Genomic DNA, 17125 nt, shown 5'->3' on the forward strand with positions numbered 1-17125 from the left:
TCTAGGTCTCTTGCTCTTACCTCAAGTGGCTCTGGAGTGGAGGCTTCCCTCTGGTCTGTCTCAGCTACCCCTTGACCAGTCTCCTAGACTTCCTCCAAGCTCTTTGATGCCTAGTAAACTGTGTGTCCAATTCTCCTTTGCACCACTAGACTGACACACACACACACACACACACACACACACACACTCTTACTTGTATGTTACGGTTCTATTTATGTGGGAAATTCTGCCCTTACCTTGTACTTTCCTCTGTTTTTAATACTTCCAATTGCTTCCATTATCCCTGTCTCCTGCTAACTTTTTTTACAGGCCATTTCTTACTGCCTTTCCCCTACCATTATCTCCCCAACATATTTTTCCTCCTCTGTGTCCCACATTGCCTTCTCTAACAAGTCCTTCCCCCCCATGAAAATTTTTCACCTTCTAGCCAAATCATAGTTTTGCAGTAACCTTTTGTTCTCTCTGACCTTCCACGGCAGCCACAGAGTTAAGCAACTGCTCCCTCTTCCAGCAATCACTTAAAGAAAAAAACTTGGAACATGCCATCTAAAATTTGCCTTGGCCAAGCCAGCCTGATGATAAGGATGGGCAGCTGCCCTGGCTCACACTTGTCCTGCCCTGTTGCCACTGCTTTCTCTCACCAGCCACTGCCACCCATCTACGTTTATACTGAAGCTGCTCAAGATGAGGGCCCACCATTTGCTTTTGTCAGCCTGTAAAATGCCCCATGCATGTGTGGTGCTAAAATCAAATCAGTCTACAATGTTGGGCAACTCCTACTAAAGGGATGTTGCCCTTTTCTTTTCTATTCTTGGTACCAAATCCATTTTTGGGTGTAGAAAGATTGTCGTCACATTAGTGCTATGGAATGAGATAGATAAAACAAGTTGCTCTAGTAAGAACTCATCTGCCTACTTTCCTTTCAGTATCTCTACAACTGGACTAAATTTGGTTCAAACTGAGGTCCACAAACTAGATCTCTTGCACCTCAAATGTGCACACATCTGCCATTTTGGATTGAGGTGGATGACATTATTACAAACCATTGAGGTGTCCCTGTGTGCCACTCACTACAACTGTACCAAATTTGGTTCAAATCGGTTAGACAGTCGACAAGTTAGCCCACTTGTGCCTCAAACATTCACACGTCCATCATCAGGGTGATGATCAGGGTGAATGACATCATCACAAATTATGCCATTGGGGCATCCCTATGTGTCCCTACAGATGTGGCAAATTTGGTTCAGATCTGTTAGGCGATTCACAAGTTAGCCCATTTGCGCCTCAGAAGTCTACGCATCTGCCATCTGGAATGAAGGTGGTTGACATCATCACAAACTACGCCACTGAGGTGTCCCTATGAGAGGAGAGCTGGTCTTGTGGTAGCAAGCAGGACATGTCCCCTTAGCTAAGCAGAGTCTGCCCTGGTTGCATATGAATGGGAGACTAGAAGTGTGAGCACTGTAAGATATTCCCCTCAGGGGATGGAGCCACTCTGGGAAGAGCAGAAGGTTCCAAGTTCCCTCCCTGGCTTCTCCAAGATACGGCTGAGAGAGATTCCTGCCTGCAACCCTGGAGAAGCCGCTGCCAGTCTGTGAAGACAATACTGAGCTAGATAGACCAATGGTCTGACTCAGTATATGGCAGCTTCCTATGTCCATACAACTGTACCCAATTTGGTTCATACTGGTCCAGGCGTTGTGAAGTTGATGGCAGTGGGGACACAGACACACGGAATGCTGGGTGATCTCATAAGCCTATTGGAAAGTAGACGAATCATGATATTTTACTGGACTAACTTCTATTTCACTATAAGCTAGTCCGATTAAAATGTCAGTCACGCATCTTCCCAATTCATCTTTGATATCAGAATCATGGCTCTTATTTCTTTCACTGAGCTCCTGTGTCTTTGCTTTCATTATACCCACCTTCCTCTCCTGGAAGTTACTTTTTTTGTGGATACGTCACTTCTTCCCAAGCCTAATCTCCCGCATCCATTGCTTGTTTTCATCTTTTTATTTTGGCTCCTATCATTGGAATGCCTTGCCTTTCAATATCTGCACTCTTGCTACTCTGGGCACTTCGAGACAGCAACAGAAACAGTTCTTGTGTTTTTTTTACTAACTCTACAGAAGCAAAGTAATGCTTTGTCTTTTTAAGGAGGAGTAATGACTCTGAGGAAACTTCACCCACTGCTCCTTCCTTGAGTGCTTGGTAGTTGTGGTGGTGGAGGAGGAGGAGGAACTTCAGCAGCTCCAGCAGTTTTCCTGTAAAAACCACCCTACAGCTCCTGCTCCCCAGGAAGGAAAATATCACTCTTTAACTAGTCCTTCCCAGCTGCTGCCCCTGGGCAAGCTTTGCTAGCAACCCCTTCCCCATAAGAGTTCTCATGCCATTGCTGCTGCTGCTGCTCACTGGAGAAGGAGACAGCTGGGACTTTCTCCCCATCAAAAGGGGTGTGCATGCTCACATTACGTATTTTAAGAAGTGAGACTGATAACCTTTCAGCCCTTCAGCTTTGCCAGTCCCCCCACTATGATTTCCAGGCAGCAAAAGAGAAAGCAGCACTTCTTGTCAGCCTCTTCTCATGCTGGCTTGAAACTATAACAAGGACTCACTCCAGGAACTCTATAGCAAAGGGACAGCATTTTAATCCAGATAGCGTATACCCAGCATCACCAGACACATCACAAACAACCCCTCAGACCAGGTTAGAGAATACAACTGTGTCAGTTCAGACTTCAGATGACTTGCAATGGATTTGCCAAAAAGAGCTTCAAACAGCTACTTTAAAAAACAGGTTGATGCCCGGGGGGTGGGGATACAGAAATACAGTAATTTGAGGAAAATATCTAGATTCTCAGAAATAAACTAATGAGCAAATGGTGATAGGAAAGGCGGGGGTGGGGGCTAATACAGAAGTTCTCACTATTATTATTATTTTTAAGAGCTGACATGAGCCCATTCAGATTGTGGTCTCCAATTCATTGCCTTTTCTACAGCAGGGCTTTTCTGGGTGGTGTGGGATCTCTTGAGATCTGGCCTCAGGCAAGATGTGTTAGAACCCTTGGTAGCACACCGTGACTCATTTGCACAGCATTTTGAGGCTAACGTTGCTTGCATTCACCAGGAGTTAGACTCTACAGCTGATGCAGTATCATTGGGAAAGATGTCCAGAGCACCACCTGGTCCAGTTTTGCTGGAAGAGTTTCAATGATTGGTCCCAAAGAACGTGGACAAGGTGTTCAGTCGAGTTCAGCTGACCACATGCATGTTTGAGCCTTGTCCTTCATGGCTTATTAAATCTAGTAGGGATGGAATTTTTATCTGGGTCGAGCAAGTTCTAAATGCCTCACTGAGAGAGGGAGTAGTCCCAGCGTTGTTGAAGAAAACTATTATTTGACCATTCCTAAAGAAACCTAGTCTGGACTCAGAGGATATAAACAGCTATAGGCCTGTGACCAAAATTCCCTTCCTGGCAAGGTGCTTGAGTGTGCAGTGGCTGACCAGATCCAGATACTCTTGGAGAAACAGATTATCTACATCCTTTTCAATCAGGCTTCAGGCCTGACTTTGGAACAGAAACTGCTTTGGTCATCCTGTGGGATGACCTGTGGGGTGGGGGGGAGGGAGAGAGAGAGAGAGAGAGAGAGAGAGAGAGAGATGGGGAAGCTGAACCCTATTAATTCTCTTGGACCTCTCAGCAGCTTTCAGTCCCATTGACCATGGTATCCTTTTGGATAGGCTGGCCGAGTTGGGTGTGGGAGGCACTGCTTGGAGGTGGTTCTGCTCCTACCTCAAGGCCCATTCCCAAGGGTGGTGCTGGGGGATTACTGCTCAACCCCTTGGCAGTTGTGCTTTGGGGTTCCTCGGGGTTCCATTCTTCCTTCTATGCTCTTTAACATCTACATGAAACTGCTGGGAGAGGTCATCTGGAGATTTGGCCTGAGGTGTTATCAATATGCAGATGACACAGTTGTCTCTCTCTTGTTCGTCAGGCATAGGTGAGGCGGTGACTGTCCTGAATCAGTGACTGGATGCAGTAATGGACTGGATGAGGGTGAACAAGTACTGCTGGTTGGTGGTTCCTCTGCCCGAGTGACTGATGTTCAGCCTGTTCTAGATGAGGTTGCATTCCCCCCGAAGGACCAGGTTTGCAGTCTGGGGGTGCTTATCGATCCAGCATTGTCGCTAGAGGCTCAAGTAGTCTCTGTGGCTCAAAGCACCTTTTATCAGCTTTGGCTGATATGCCAACTGCAACCTTACCTAGACAGAGATAGCTTGGCCACATTTATAGATGCACTGGTAATTTCTTGTTTAGATCACTGTAATGCATTGTACATGAGGCTGCCTTTGATAACAGTCTGGAAACTGCAGCTGGTACAAAATAGGGCTGTAAGATTATTAACTGGGACTGGGTGCTTTGATCATATTGTGCTTTGTCAGCTGCACTGGCTCCCAGTCCATTTCTGAGCCCAATTCAAGGAGATGGTTTTAACTTTTAAAGCCCTAAATATCTTAGGACTGGGTTACCTGAGAGAGCTCCTTGCACTATATATCCCGACTCAGACCTTAAAATCTTTTTCAGAGGCCCTGCTCCGAGTGCCCATCAATTCACAGCCCAGGAGGGCCAAATCAAATCAGGGTCACCTTCAAATCAAATATACAGTAGGTAGTTTTGCACAGACCTAATAGAAAAGGAAAACTGGAAAAGCACCTTTGTCTCAGATGAGACAAAAACGAAGTTCAACTATAGTCATATGGATATGATTTCTACTCACAGCTCTTTGTAGTTAGCATCGTACAGAGTTGCCCACTTGTTCTGCTGATGTGGCTGCCATTTTATAGACTGATAGTTGGGATCCAGGTAAGACCCATTCAAGCTGTCATTGTCCTGAATCAGGCCTGTAGCAATAGGAAAATGGTGTATTTACACATGCCTGCAACCTGATGCAAACTCTCCCTTGCGGTTGTGATGGAGATATTTATTCTTATCTCACCTTCACATAGCTCACTGACCATGGAACACATTCCACAATTCTTACTTTCACTGCTTTCTAACCACAGAGGAGGGAACATTTCTCCTTTTTTAATTATCATTTTAATGTTAATGTTAGTTTAACTATTGAGATTTTGTGAGTTAAATGTGGATATTGTACTTTTATACCATGTTACTGTAGTTTTGAAATGGATTGCTATATACTGAATTGCCTTCATTTATTGTTATGCAGTATGGCTGTACTGATGGTTTTTGCCCTTATTGTTAGCCACTCTCTGTTTCCTTTGGGAAAGCAAGTCATAGATATTACATGAAATGAAATACTCTGCTCTTTTCAGTTGATGGGAACTCTTTCCCCATAGTCTGTCTGATATTACGGGGGAGGTTCTCCCCAGAGAGACACTGCAAGTCTGCTAAGTCCATCCGGGAATTTCCCTCCCATACACGCATCCTGGAAAGCTCTTCGTATTCTGTAGCATGAGCAATAGCTGGATACTGATAATACTATGAGGGAGCGGGGACGGACCACATACCTGGTGAGAGTGCCCCCTGCTGATGCCAGGGAGGTGTTTGGACTCTTTCAGGATTCAGTGGCACAGACCCTGTACCTGGCTCCTGCTTTATCATTCCGTTGAGCATCTGGGCATTGAGAGTATTTGGGGGTGACTCTGAGTGTTTCCTCTTTTTGGCAGGGTGCACTGGAAGGCTGTGAGAACCAACAACAAAAGCAGACAGACACTGAGGAGGGGGAAAGAGACCGGCAAGAGATATCCTCTATGATGATGAGCAAGAGGAGTCAAAGGATTCCAGTGGACACGTGAGCATGACATCAACAGGGCTCTCGCATAGCTCTGTGGATATCTAAGAAGCCATTCACAAGTTGTTGTTGGCTCAAGTTGGCACACAGCTGAGATGTTCATTCCCATCTAGCACAGACATTCTCACTCTCACCCCATTCACATCCCACCCATTACCCAGGACACAAGGTGACCATTGGCAGGTCTGTTCTCTCTTCAGCAACTGAGGTAGCATAACTGTATCTAGGTACGGCATGGCAGTGCAGATGAGAGCTGACATGATTGAAAGTTTCATACCAAAAATAAAAAAATAATTAATAAATAAATCCATGCATGTAGGGAAGGAATATGGCAGAGAAAAGGCTAAGCTAGAATATCGGTCCACAACTTTAAAAATGTTATTTACAGTAATTTAAATCTGTTTTATATGATTTTTGGGTTTTAGCTGCTGTTTATTTAGATTGTGCTCTGTCCTGATGCTCTGTCCTGAGATTTTATATAGGGTGGTATATAAATGCTAATGCAAATAGTAGGTTTGAGCCACCATACTATTAGTGTATGACACTACCACGTTACACAATTATGGCAACAAATTTAAGAAATGGGTCCCATAATAAATGTATGTGCCAAGAGTGGGTCTGAAAAGGCAGAAGATTACTGAGTTAGAAGAACACTTTGACATGCTAGTTTTTTTATGTGCCAGAGATTATTTTGTATTGAGGAGCATTCATGCCAGCTCTCACATATAATTTATAACACAGCCCTTTTTCAGAAAAAGCAGCTTCTGATGTGGGGCAGAAAAACATCTCTCCCCATCCAAATTTCTCCCCACAGGAACACATTTGGATTCTGGTGGCTGATATCCTGACTAATGAACCACTGGTGCAACAGGAGAAGCATCAGTGCTTCTGAAAAGTTCAACTAACTCAGCAACACAGCTGGTTCAGCTGTGGGGGCAAATTTCAACAACTCCTTCCCTACGAAGTTCTCTGTGCCTCCCCAAAATATGTCCCTGAAGACCACACAGCCCTCAAGGACATAGTTTTGGATGAGGTAGAGGACTTCCGGAGAAAGAGGAGGAAATTGAAATCCCCAAACTCATGCTAGCATCAGTGCAGCATTTATCTGGAGCTCTTCAGAAGGCACTGGTGTTACACCAGTGCTTCTCCTGTTGCACCTGTGCGTCATTAGCAGGATATCTGCTATTGGGTGCAGAATGGGTAAAGTAGCTCTCTCCGCCACATCTTCATGTTATTCCCTCGCAAAGTTGGTTTTCTGAAAGAGGGGGAAAGGGGAACAGCTGGGGCTTTCTGGAACATGAATTTGCATGAAACATCTAGTTTGACCTTGAGTAATTAATGTTATAAACAATCACATAGGCATCAAACTAGGCATCAAATCCTTTTTCTTTAATTAAGAAAAAAAAAAGGAAGGTAGGTATGTGTGTGTGTGTTCTCCTACTGGACCTGAGATGACAACACTGCTTATAAAATCTCCTATATTAAACTTTTTTCCTTTGCAGTTTATTATTTCTTGTTTACACAGTCAGACAGGTGTTATTGACTGGTTTGTTTTATCCAGACATCGAGTCCTTCCCAAGGACCTGGGATGGCTGAATTTTATGATCAGTGTTGTTGCTGTTATTACAGATATCATCGCAGAATATAGGCTGTTCCCAGTAAAGTTGCTTTTTGTAATTGGCTGATGGTGATTTCTGTGGCCCCTATGGTGTTGAGGTGCTCTTCAAGGTCTTTTGGAACTGCACCCAGGGCGCCAATTACCACTGGGATTATTTTGGTCGTTTTCTGCCACAGCCTTTCAATTTCAATTTGTAGATCTTTGTGTATTGTGGTTTTTTTCTATTTCTTTTTCTTCTATTTTTCTATTTCTTTCCCCCCTGGTATTGCTATGTCAATTATTTTAACTTGTTTTTCTTTCTTCTCAACTACAGTTATATCTGGTGTATTGTGTGGCAGATGTTTGTCTGTTTGTACTCAGAAGTCCCATAATATTTTTACATCTTCATTTTCAACAACTTTTTCAATTTTATGGTCCCACCAATTTTCGGCTACAAGTAGCTTGTATTTTTTGCAGATGTTCCAGTGTATTATCCCTGCTACCTTGTCATGCCTTTGTTTGTAGTCAGTCTGTGCTATCTTTTTACAACAACTGATTAGGTGGTCCACTGTTTCATCTGCTTCTTTACAAAGGCAGCACTTGCTGTTTGTTGTTGATTCTTCTACTTTTGCTCTTATTGCATTTGTTCTAGTGCCTGTTCTTGTGCAGCCAGTATTAAACCCTCTGTTTCTTTCTTCAAGTTGCCATTCTTAAGCCATTACCAGGTCTTGGTGATGTCTGATTTTCCACTTATATTGTGCAAATATTGACCATGCAGTGGCTTATTTTTCCATTTTTCTGCTCAGTTCTTGACTTGTTCTTTCTAGTAGGCCTGCTTTGTTTCATTGGTGTTGAATAGTTTCTCATTATTAACCATTTTAAGTGCATCTTCTTCACTGACCTTGATATATTCTTCAAGGCCTCTTTTCTTCTCCTCTACTGTTTGATGGACTTGCAGCATTCCTCTTCCACCTGAGCTGCGAGGGAGGTAGAGCCTATCTACATCACTGCGGGGGTGCACAGCACGATTGATGGTCATGATTTTCCTGGTCTTATGATCTAACGTCTCTAGCTCTGCCTGGGTCCAGTCTATTATTCCTACAGTGTATCTGATAACAGGTATAGCCCAGGTGTTTATGGCTTGTATGGTGTTCCCGCCATTGAGTTTGGACTTGAGGATTTTTCTGACTCTCCTGATGTATTCACTTCCAACTTTTCTTTTAACTTCAGTGTGTGCGATGTTATCAGCCTGGAGAATGCCCAAGTATTTGTAAGGTTCTTTCTCTTCCAGGTTCTTGATCTTGCTTCCATTGGGCAGTTCTATTCCTTCTGTTTTTGTTATTTTTCCTCTGTTCATTATTAATGCAGCACACTTGTCTAGTCCTAACTCCATTGCTATATCGCTACTGAATATACGGACAGTGTTTAGCAGTGATTCAATTTCTGGCTGGGACTTTCCATACAACTTCAGATCGTCCATGTACAGCAGATGGTTGATTTGACTTGATGTTTTAGATGTTTGGTATCCGAGGCCTGTTTTGTTGAGTATTTGTGAAAGTGGGGTCATGGCGATTACAAACAACAGAGGGGATAGTGAGTCCCTTGGAAAATACCTCTTCTAATGCTAACCTGTCCAAGTGTCTCACCATTGATTGTTAACTGTGTACTCCACATACTCATTGCTTTTTAAATAAATATCTGAATGTTTTTGCTGACACCAGTTGTTTCTAAACATTTTAGTATCCATGTGTGAGGCAATGAATCGAAGGCTTTCTTGTAGTCAATCCATGCAACACTTAGATTTGTTTTTCTTCTCTTGCAATTTTCTAAAATCATTTTGTCATCAAAATGATCATCATCAGCTGATCTTTTGTGCCTCTGGTGTTCGGGCAATTTCCTTTCTGTTCAGCTGGAAGCTGATTGTTAGTTAATAAGTGTTGCATGACTTCATCTGCAATTATTCCAGTTAATAATTTGAACATGGTTGGCAGGCAGGTTATCGGTCTATAATTACTTGGAACTGCACCTTTTGCTGGGTCTTTCATTATGAGACGAGTTTTCCCAGTTGTTAGCCATTGTTCAATATCACCTCCTTGCAAAATGTGATTGAACTGTTTTGATAGTTGTTTATGAAGGCTTGTTGTTGTTGTTACATTTATATCCTGCTCTTCCTCCAAGGAGCCCAGAGCGGTATAGTACATACTTGAGTTTATCTTTCACAACAACCCTGTGAAGTAGGTTAGGCTGAGAGAGAAGTGACTGGCCCAGAGTCACCCAGCTAGTTTCATGGCTGAATGGGGATTTGAACTCGGGTCTCCCCGGTCCTAGTCCAGCACTCTAACCACTAAACCATGCTGGCTCTGATCTTTATTCAAGTTTGATCTTGAATATATATAAACAGTAGGTTTTTGAAGCTTGATGAGCATGAAGAACCTCCCACCCCCACTGGCAATGAAATCTGATGACCACAACAGCATCCAAGCCATTTTTAGAGCTATTTGTTCCAGCACTGTGATATACATCACTCTCAGCTGTGGTATACTTGTGTCTAGATTACATGATCGGATTGATTTGATTTTGATGGGTTGTGTGTGTGAGAGAAGAGATGTGTGAAAAGTGGGATTGGACTAGGTGGCCTTTTATCTCTGCTCCAATTATCCTAGCAAAGGAAAAACATTCTGCTTTGTAAGTGGGAGAATAGGTTATGGTCAAATGTTTTGACTCTGGCAGAGAATAAAAAGAATCTCATAGGACATCACAGGAGAAGGAATTCTGGGGGGCAAGGACAGTCCACAAGAAGAGGGAAGATAAGTGGGCATCAATGTAACTGATACAGTTGGGTGGGGTTTTTTTCCTTACTCTGAGTCTTTGTATACAGTATTGGTAAAAATATATCCTTATTCAGCAACTAAGACTGCTCCTCTGTAATCTCTTTATCTCAATTGCTGCAATATTGCTTTACCTTCCTTAGTTGCTGGTTTTACAAGTTGGATGTCAAGTCCTCCTATGTGGTTTCAATGGTGTTAAACTTGCAGTGAACTAGCTACTCCCAGTATCTTGACTCCATGGAATCAATAAATCCTGCATATTTCTGACAGATCCCAAGAAATGTAAGGCAGCTTACTACCTAGCCAGAGTAGAGTGAGGGTGAGGAGACTATATCCGGGGTGATAGTGGCCTAAGGGCCACTTGATTATACACCTGATATTCAAAGTAAACATCAGTAGGGATCACAGGTGACAATATTGGGGGCCATTCCTTGAGAGCTGAAGGACACTGACAAAAAATGAAATAGCACTTGGGCTGAAGTCTTTGGGCCTATTGGCACTACAGACTTGAACCAGTGCAACAGTAATTTCCTCCTTCAGAAGCAAAAGGTAAGCAACTCTGTGAGGGTAACAAGAGCTCACTAATATAATTCTCAGCTTCCTCAACAAACGGCAAGTCCCATGATTCTTTGGGGGAAGCCATCAGAGCTAAATCAACAGCATTCCCATAAGACCTCACCATAACCCCCAGCCCACCTTCTTAATAAGCATGATCATCCTTCACCTTCTTGATGAAGCACAATCACACCCTCTGTACTGTAGTTACACAAAACAAAGATTCACCATTACTCAAGATTCTGCTTTGTTCTCACAGCACAAATAGGAGCCAAGCAACCACAATGAGCTCTGGGATTCAAAAAGGTATTTCTTGGCCTTGTCCCAAGGACTTACTCTCCTCCATGCTGCTGTAGTAGTTGGTGAAGCATCTGTGACTGCTGGGCATGGTGGAGATCCCCAGGTGACATGCCCTGTCCAATTGTGAACTGTGGCATCAAAGGTTCAGCCTTCATATACATATCCCGCTGAATGCTAGGATAGTGATGGTTGTGTTGCTGCTGGTGTGGGTGAGGTGGCGGAGGTGGTGGCGGCGGCCCTTGGAGGTGAGATGGTGGAGGTGGTGGCCCCTGGAGGTGGGATGGTGGAGGTGGTGGGGGCGGAGGTGGAGGAGGGGGGTGCTCCAGCCGGGAAGGGGGAGTCATATGACACATATTCTCAGGAGTCATGGTTCGAAGGAGGTGTGGATCTAAAAAGACAGAAACAGTGAATTAATCTGGATCACATCATTAGCCAAATAATTTTACACAAAACTATTACCATATATTCCTCCTATTCCCCAAGTTTTGGATAGCTACACTATCTGTGTTCTAAGCAGAGATAGCACAGAGCTAGAAACCTGGATGAGACCCATCAGTGATATTCCAGGCCCTTTTCAACTTTTCAGGTTTTATTCAGAATAAAAAAATAAAGTCTCTAACTTTTTATCTTACAGAGATATATGGTAAAAAAAACAACGCAGACAACATTCTACATTGCTAAGCAAGAAGTAAACCCACTTCTGCTGGCTAGTGCTCTGGCCAATGAGCTGGAATGATTAGCGAACTCTTGGGCACTTGGCATTTTTTTAAAAATTGTATTGAAATTTATTAATTCATTTAAGGTAATTCAGTTCAGAACAGACTAAGAAATTTGGTGAGTGAGAATGAAATTGATCAGTTCATCCAGATACTCTCAGATGAAACTGATTCACTAATCCATTCCATTATGGCTTCGGACATGGGACTGAAATTGCCTCGATCAACCTGGTGGATGATCTATGTTGGGAAGTGAATGGGGAGGTGCCTGATCAACCCTGCTGATTCTTCTGCATCTCCTAGCAGTGTGCAGTATCATCAACCATGGTGTCCTCGTGGATCACCTGACTGGAATCAGGCATGGAGGCATAGTGTTCCAGGAGCTCTGGTCCTTCCTGACTGGTTGGTTCCAGTACAAGATTACTGTTCAATCCACAGTTTTTGGACTACCAATGCTATCCACCATCTGCATTACACTACTGGGTGAGGTTGTGTAAATTTGTGTAAATGTGCGGTCCCATTAGCCCACCTCATTGCCATGCACGTGGCCGGGAACATGGGGTGTGGGGATGTCCTCTGGGGCACGTGCAAAGCTCCAGAGGGATTTGGGGAGAGGGAGGTAGTGGAGATTCTTTTCTATGTTTTCATAGAGAAAGTTGGGGGGGGGGCATGGTAGCAGGGTTCATTGGTGTTTCACTGGTAGTTCACTGAGGGTTAAGTGGGTGACTCAACTTGTGAGCTGGCAATCTGCCGGTGGGGATCACCCATGACAGGCACATCAAAGGCAGCCTTATCCCCAGTAAACTGGCCATCTCATGAGAGTGTGAGCCCACTGGGCTTGCAGCAGGTTTGTGATGGGTCTGGCTGGACTGCTCTGCGGGGGTCTCCCCTCATGACAGCTTCCCTGGTCATGGTGAGAAAGTCCCCCCAGCACCCTCTGCCCTCCCCCATCTGCATATCCTCTTATAGCAAATGTGGGTTTCCCCCTCCCCTCCCACACTGAAAGCAAGATTCCACACCCCTCAGGCTCCCAATCCCCTCCCAGAATTCGAGTGTGTGGTGCTTTGGGTGTGGGTGTCTACTTGGGGGTGGGGGTGGGGCGGTGCCATGGCTGGGAGAAGCAGCGCTAGCATTGTAGGGCATTTAAAGGGCTCAAAAAGCCCCTTTCCTGCCAAGGGCAGGCGGGCAGAGTACTCCAAAAATGCATGATCATGCTCAGCATGCCCCCTGGAGATCGTGGCCAATAGTAGTCGAGTCAATGCCTGATGCGGTGACGCTTTGCCCACAGTCTGGCTGCAGAGCTGGCTGGGATCGGACTGGGAGGCCAAATGGCAGGGAAGGGCTCCCCTCTCCTGGAACTGCAGCTGCAGTTTGTTGAGCATCTGCACCGTGAATTGGAGTTATGAATTGTAACCCCGGCCACAACTAAGTGCGGTTATCCTGTATGTCTGAACCCGACCTCTATCATCTGCACTGGCTAACAATCGGTTTCTAGGCTCAGAAAGTCTGGGTTTTGAAAACATATGAGATCTTAACAATTTATTTCTAATCTGCCTGATTGTATAGAATATCTCATTTGTAGAGGGTGATGTTTGCTCACTTCTTTTTTCTGGAAAAGTTGGTTTAAAAATACATCATAATTAAAGGCTTTGAGTATTCTCTCTTTAGATTTTCAGTTTTTGCAGGTTTGTGTTTTGAGATGGACCTCCCAGTACTATCATAGCCTCAGCCCCAAGTTTCTGGCTACCAGCCTGCCCCATTCCTCCTCTAGTTGTGCGTCAGAGTCACCATTCTGATCCCACTTTATTTCCCAGTGCTATCATAATCCATTCCCTCTCCACTTCCCTGTCCATTTTCCCCAGCCCAAGCTGTATTCCTACTTCCTTTCCTTTATTCAGTTCTGCTTATTTCAAATTTCTCATTCTGCAGATTTTTAAAAAAATTGTTTATAGTGTTTTTGTGAAGTTATTACTATATAGGGAAGCAAATAAATGTGATACATGAAGCGTGTCTCCTTCCATTCCAGGCTCATAACAGAGCCAGGAATCCTGTTGGGATGGCCAGTATTTGCCATTTTGCAAGCTGAGCTCCTTCACGTGCTTTTCCTTTATATATTCTGCTGCTTGCCCCTGCTTCAAGCTCCTCTGATGCAACAGCTCTGTATTAGGGCAAGCTGGGTCAAAGGCATCCCATTCTCCACATATCTAGCTGGCAAAACTCCTCAAGGTCTCAGCAGGCATAAGTCTGTAAAGCAGACTGCTCTCAACTCCTTTAAACTAGCCCTAGTCGAAGGATCATCTTTGAAGCAAGTTCTTTTCTTTTCCTCTGCTAGCAGGGAGAAGACAGGCTTTGCTTTATCAGCAGACAGCTAGCCCCCTGCAGGCAAATATGGCACCTTTTCTCCTTGCGAATGTCAAGGAATTTCACCATGTTATACATACATGCTACATGGGCCTGTAGAACGTTTCCTCCCTAAGTCACACAAGGGCAAACTTCTTTATCTATCATTTTTCAGCATCAAAAATGGGACAATACAGACATACAAGTCACAACCAAAAATTGATTGTGAAAGAACACGTTTTGGAGAGATCAGTGTTGCTATCCAACCTGACCAGCAGCCAACCAGGTTTTCATCAAGGCTGTGCAGAGATGTATATTGTTTGAGTGGCGAGTCTGTTGTGGATCTGCCCCTTCTGGTCACATATATAACCTTTTGCCAATTACAATGCCACTTCCTGCCCCACCCTACCCCAGAGCAATGATTCAATTTTAAATAGTAGATTGCTGTTGTTTTTTAAAAGGCACCAAACAAATGTTTAACAAGATACACAAGCTGGGAGCCTGCATTTTGGGGGGAGGGGGGATTCTACATCCCTAAATCCACAGGGGCTTCAAAGCAAAGTATTCTTAATTCTTAATTATTATAATAAATATATTTATATCAACAAAAATAAAAACCTTTATCTCAACAAGTTTTCAAATTAGTTTATACAGTGAAAGAAAATAGAGGATGGTTCCCTCTCCCAAAAGGACTCACAATCTAAAACACAAAAGTTTTTTTGTGACAAAACACAAAAGAGATACAGCAGCAGCCACTGTGGGGATGACGTGCTGAGGCTGAATAGGGACAGTTGCTCTCCCCCTGCTAAATGTAAGAGAATCACTACTTCAAAAGTGCCTCCCTGTCCAGTTAGTATGTGTGTAGAGGAGCAAAGTGAAACATGCACCCACTCCCGTAGGTAGGTAGGTAGGTAGGTCTGTATGCACCCCAATTTTCAGATTTGTCTGAATCTTCTTAATAACTATTACTGGGAATGCAGAATATGTTGGTGAAAAAGCACAGCAGCACTCAGTTGTATTCGGTGGGAATGGAGAGTTATCTGTAGCCAACCCCATTGCCCTTATATATGTTTGAAGTATAAACATGTTTGCAAAATGAGCTACGTAGAACCTGCTCAGTGTTTCATTTCAAAGCCTTCTTGTGCAGGAGACATTTCAGTGCCTTGAAGGATTTGCCTTCCGTTTCAACCATATATAGATCCCATGGAGGGTGGGGTTTAAAAGAAAGACCCCAGCAACCCCTCCTTCCTAGTTTTTTATCCCTATGCAGAAGAGATAGCATGAGACATGCAAGTCTACGCATGTGCCAAGATTTTATGTATCTGGGAACAGACTGTAGGGCATTCACAAAAGCCCTTGACCCAAGTTCACATCCCTCCTTGGTACAACAAAACTAAAGTTTACTTAACTTTGGAATCTGATTTTTAGAGAGAGAGAGAGAGAGAGGGAGAGGGAGAGGGAGAGGGAGAGGGAGAGAGAGAAAAGGCTTTGCTCTCTCAGAGTGCTGGGGGTAGCTCTTTCGTTAACTTTACTTTCAAGCACGTAGAAATCTCAACCAAAACTAGAACTAAACTGGTCTACAACACATATAGTAAAAACCTACAACACATATAGGAAACCTACAACACATATAGTAAGAGATGCTCTCAACATGCAAAATCAGACAAAGCTGCTTTTAGACATCAGCTGCTTCCAGATGTTGCAGTGCCATGTTTGGTGACAGGCCAAGATTCAGAGAGCCAATCACCCAAAAACCACATATTCAGGCAGAGGAAAGGGGGTAATTCCAGTTCCAGTCACTTCTACTCCACATGAAACAGCAGGATTAGCCACACAGGAGCCTACTGATGCTTCTAAAAAACAGCAATAGCAGCTCAACCCCTCCCTTCTCTTTGGTGGAGTGTCTTTAATAAGGAACTTTCTGTTTCAGGGGCTGTATTACTGCTACCATTGCTCTTAGCAACATCAGGAAGCACCCACAGAATACTAGGTAGAAGGGAACAGGAGAGCAGAGATGTTCCATGATTTGCACAGGAGCTCTTATGGAACATAGGAAGCTGCCATATACTGAGGCTATTCTGACGATCAGGCGAAATCAGGCTAGGAGAGCCTAGCCCGATTTCGCCTGACCATGTGAGCCACTGGGCTCACAGGCGAGCCCGGTGGCTTCCAGGCGGTTAACCCGCCTAACTTCTCCTCCCCTTAAACCGGGTTTGCGGAGCAAGTACTTTGCAAACCCGGTTTTCAAAATCGTGAGTAGCCACGGCGCGGCTCCTCACAAGTAGACCCCCAGCCGGGAGGCTTAAAAGCAGCCTCCCGGCTCGGGGGTCTCTCCATTATGCCCTGCGTGCTTGCACAGGGCATACTGGAGCTTCCAGGGGCTGTGTGGCCCCCGATCCTCCCAGCCCCCGCCGGCTCTGTTGTGGAGCCGGCAGTTGTGTGGGCAGCTGCTGCGGCCGTTCAGAGCAGACTGTCTGCTCGTCTGCAAGGAGAGCGGGCTTAGCCCGCTCTCCTCGCAAACCCCCTAGAGGCTCTTCTCACTGGTCACGAGATGAGCCTCACTGAGTCAGACCATTGGTCTATCTAGCTCAGTATTGTTTACACACACTGGTAGCAGCTTCTCCAAGGTTGCAGGCAGGAATCTCTCTCAGTCTCAGCCCTATCTTGGAGAAGCCAGGGAGGGAACTTGAAACCTTCTGCTCTTCCCAGAGCGGCTCCATCCCCTGAGGGGAATATCTTACAGTGCTCACACTTCTAGTCTCCCATTCATATGCATCCAGGGAAGACCCTGCTTAGCTAATGGGACAAGTCATGCTTGCTACCACAAGACCAGCTCTCCTTTCTCTCTCATTTGAAAAAAAGTCACTTTTTCTCTCTCCCTCTCCCCTGCACTTCCACATAAATGCATGCCTTTAGCCTCCTTTTCCCTCATGAAGAGATGCACTAGGAATCTTTGTAGTGTAATAAGACTAA

At 44.5% G+C, this 17125-nt stretch overlaps 1 protein-coding gene across 7 annotated transcripts in view; it reads right to left on the reverse strand.

Annotated features, from left to right (window-relative positions):
* MYRF (myelin regulatory factor) overlaps positions 1-17125 on the reverse strand; it is a 167581-nt gene that overhangs the window by 65926 nt on the left and 84530 nt on the right. For all 7 annotated transcript variants that reach the window (XM_053283499.1, XM_053283502.1, XM_053283500.1 and 4 more), the window contains exons 5-7: positions 11133-11484; positions 5533-5705; positions 4782-4905 (exon numbers count right to left, since the gene is read on the reverse strand). In XM_053283499.1, coding sequence (XP_053139474.1) covers positions 4782-4905; positions 5533-5705; positions 11133-11484 — 649 coding nt within the window. The remainder of the gene's footprint in view (positions 1-4781; positions 4906-5532; positions 5706-11132; positions 11485-17125) is intronic.

The sequence above is a fragment of the Hemicordylus capensis genome, chromosome 1 (genome assembly GCF_027244095.1).
Source record: "Hemicordylus capensis ecotype Gifberg chromosome 1, rHemCap1.1.pri, whole genome shotgun sequence".
NCBI lineage: Eukaryota > Metazoa > Chordata > Lepidosauria > Squamata > Cordylidae > Hemicordylus > Hemicordylus capensis.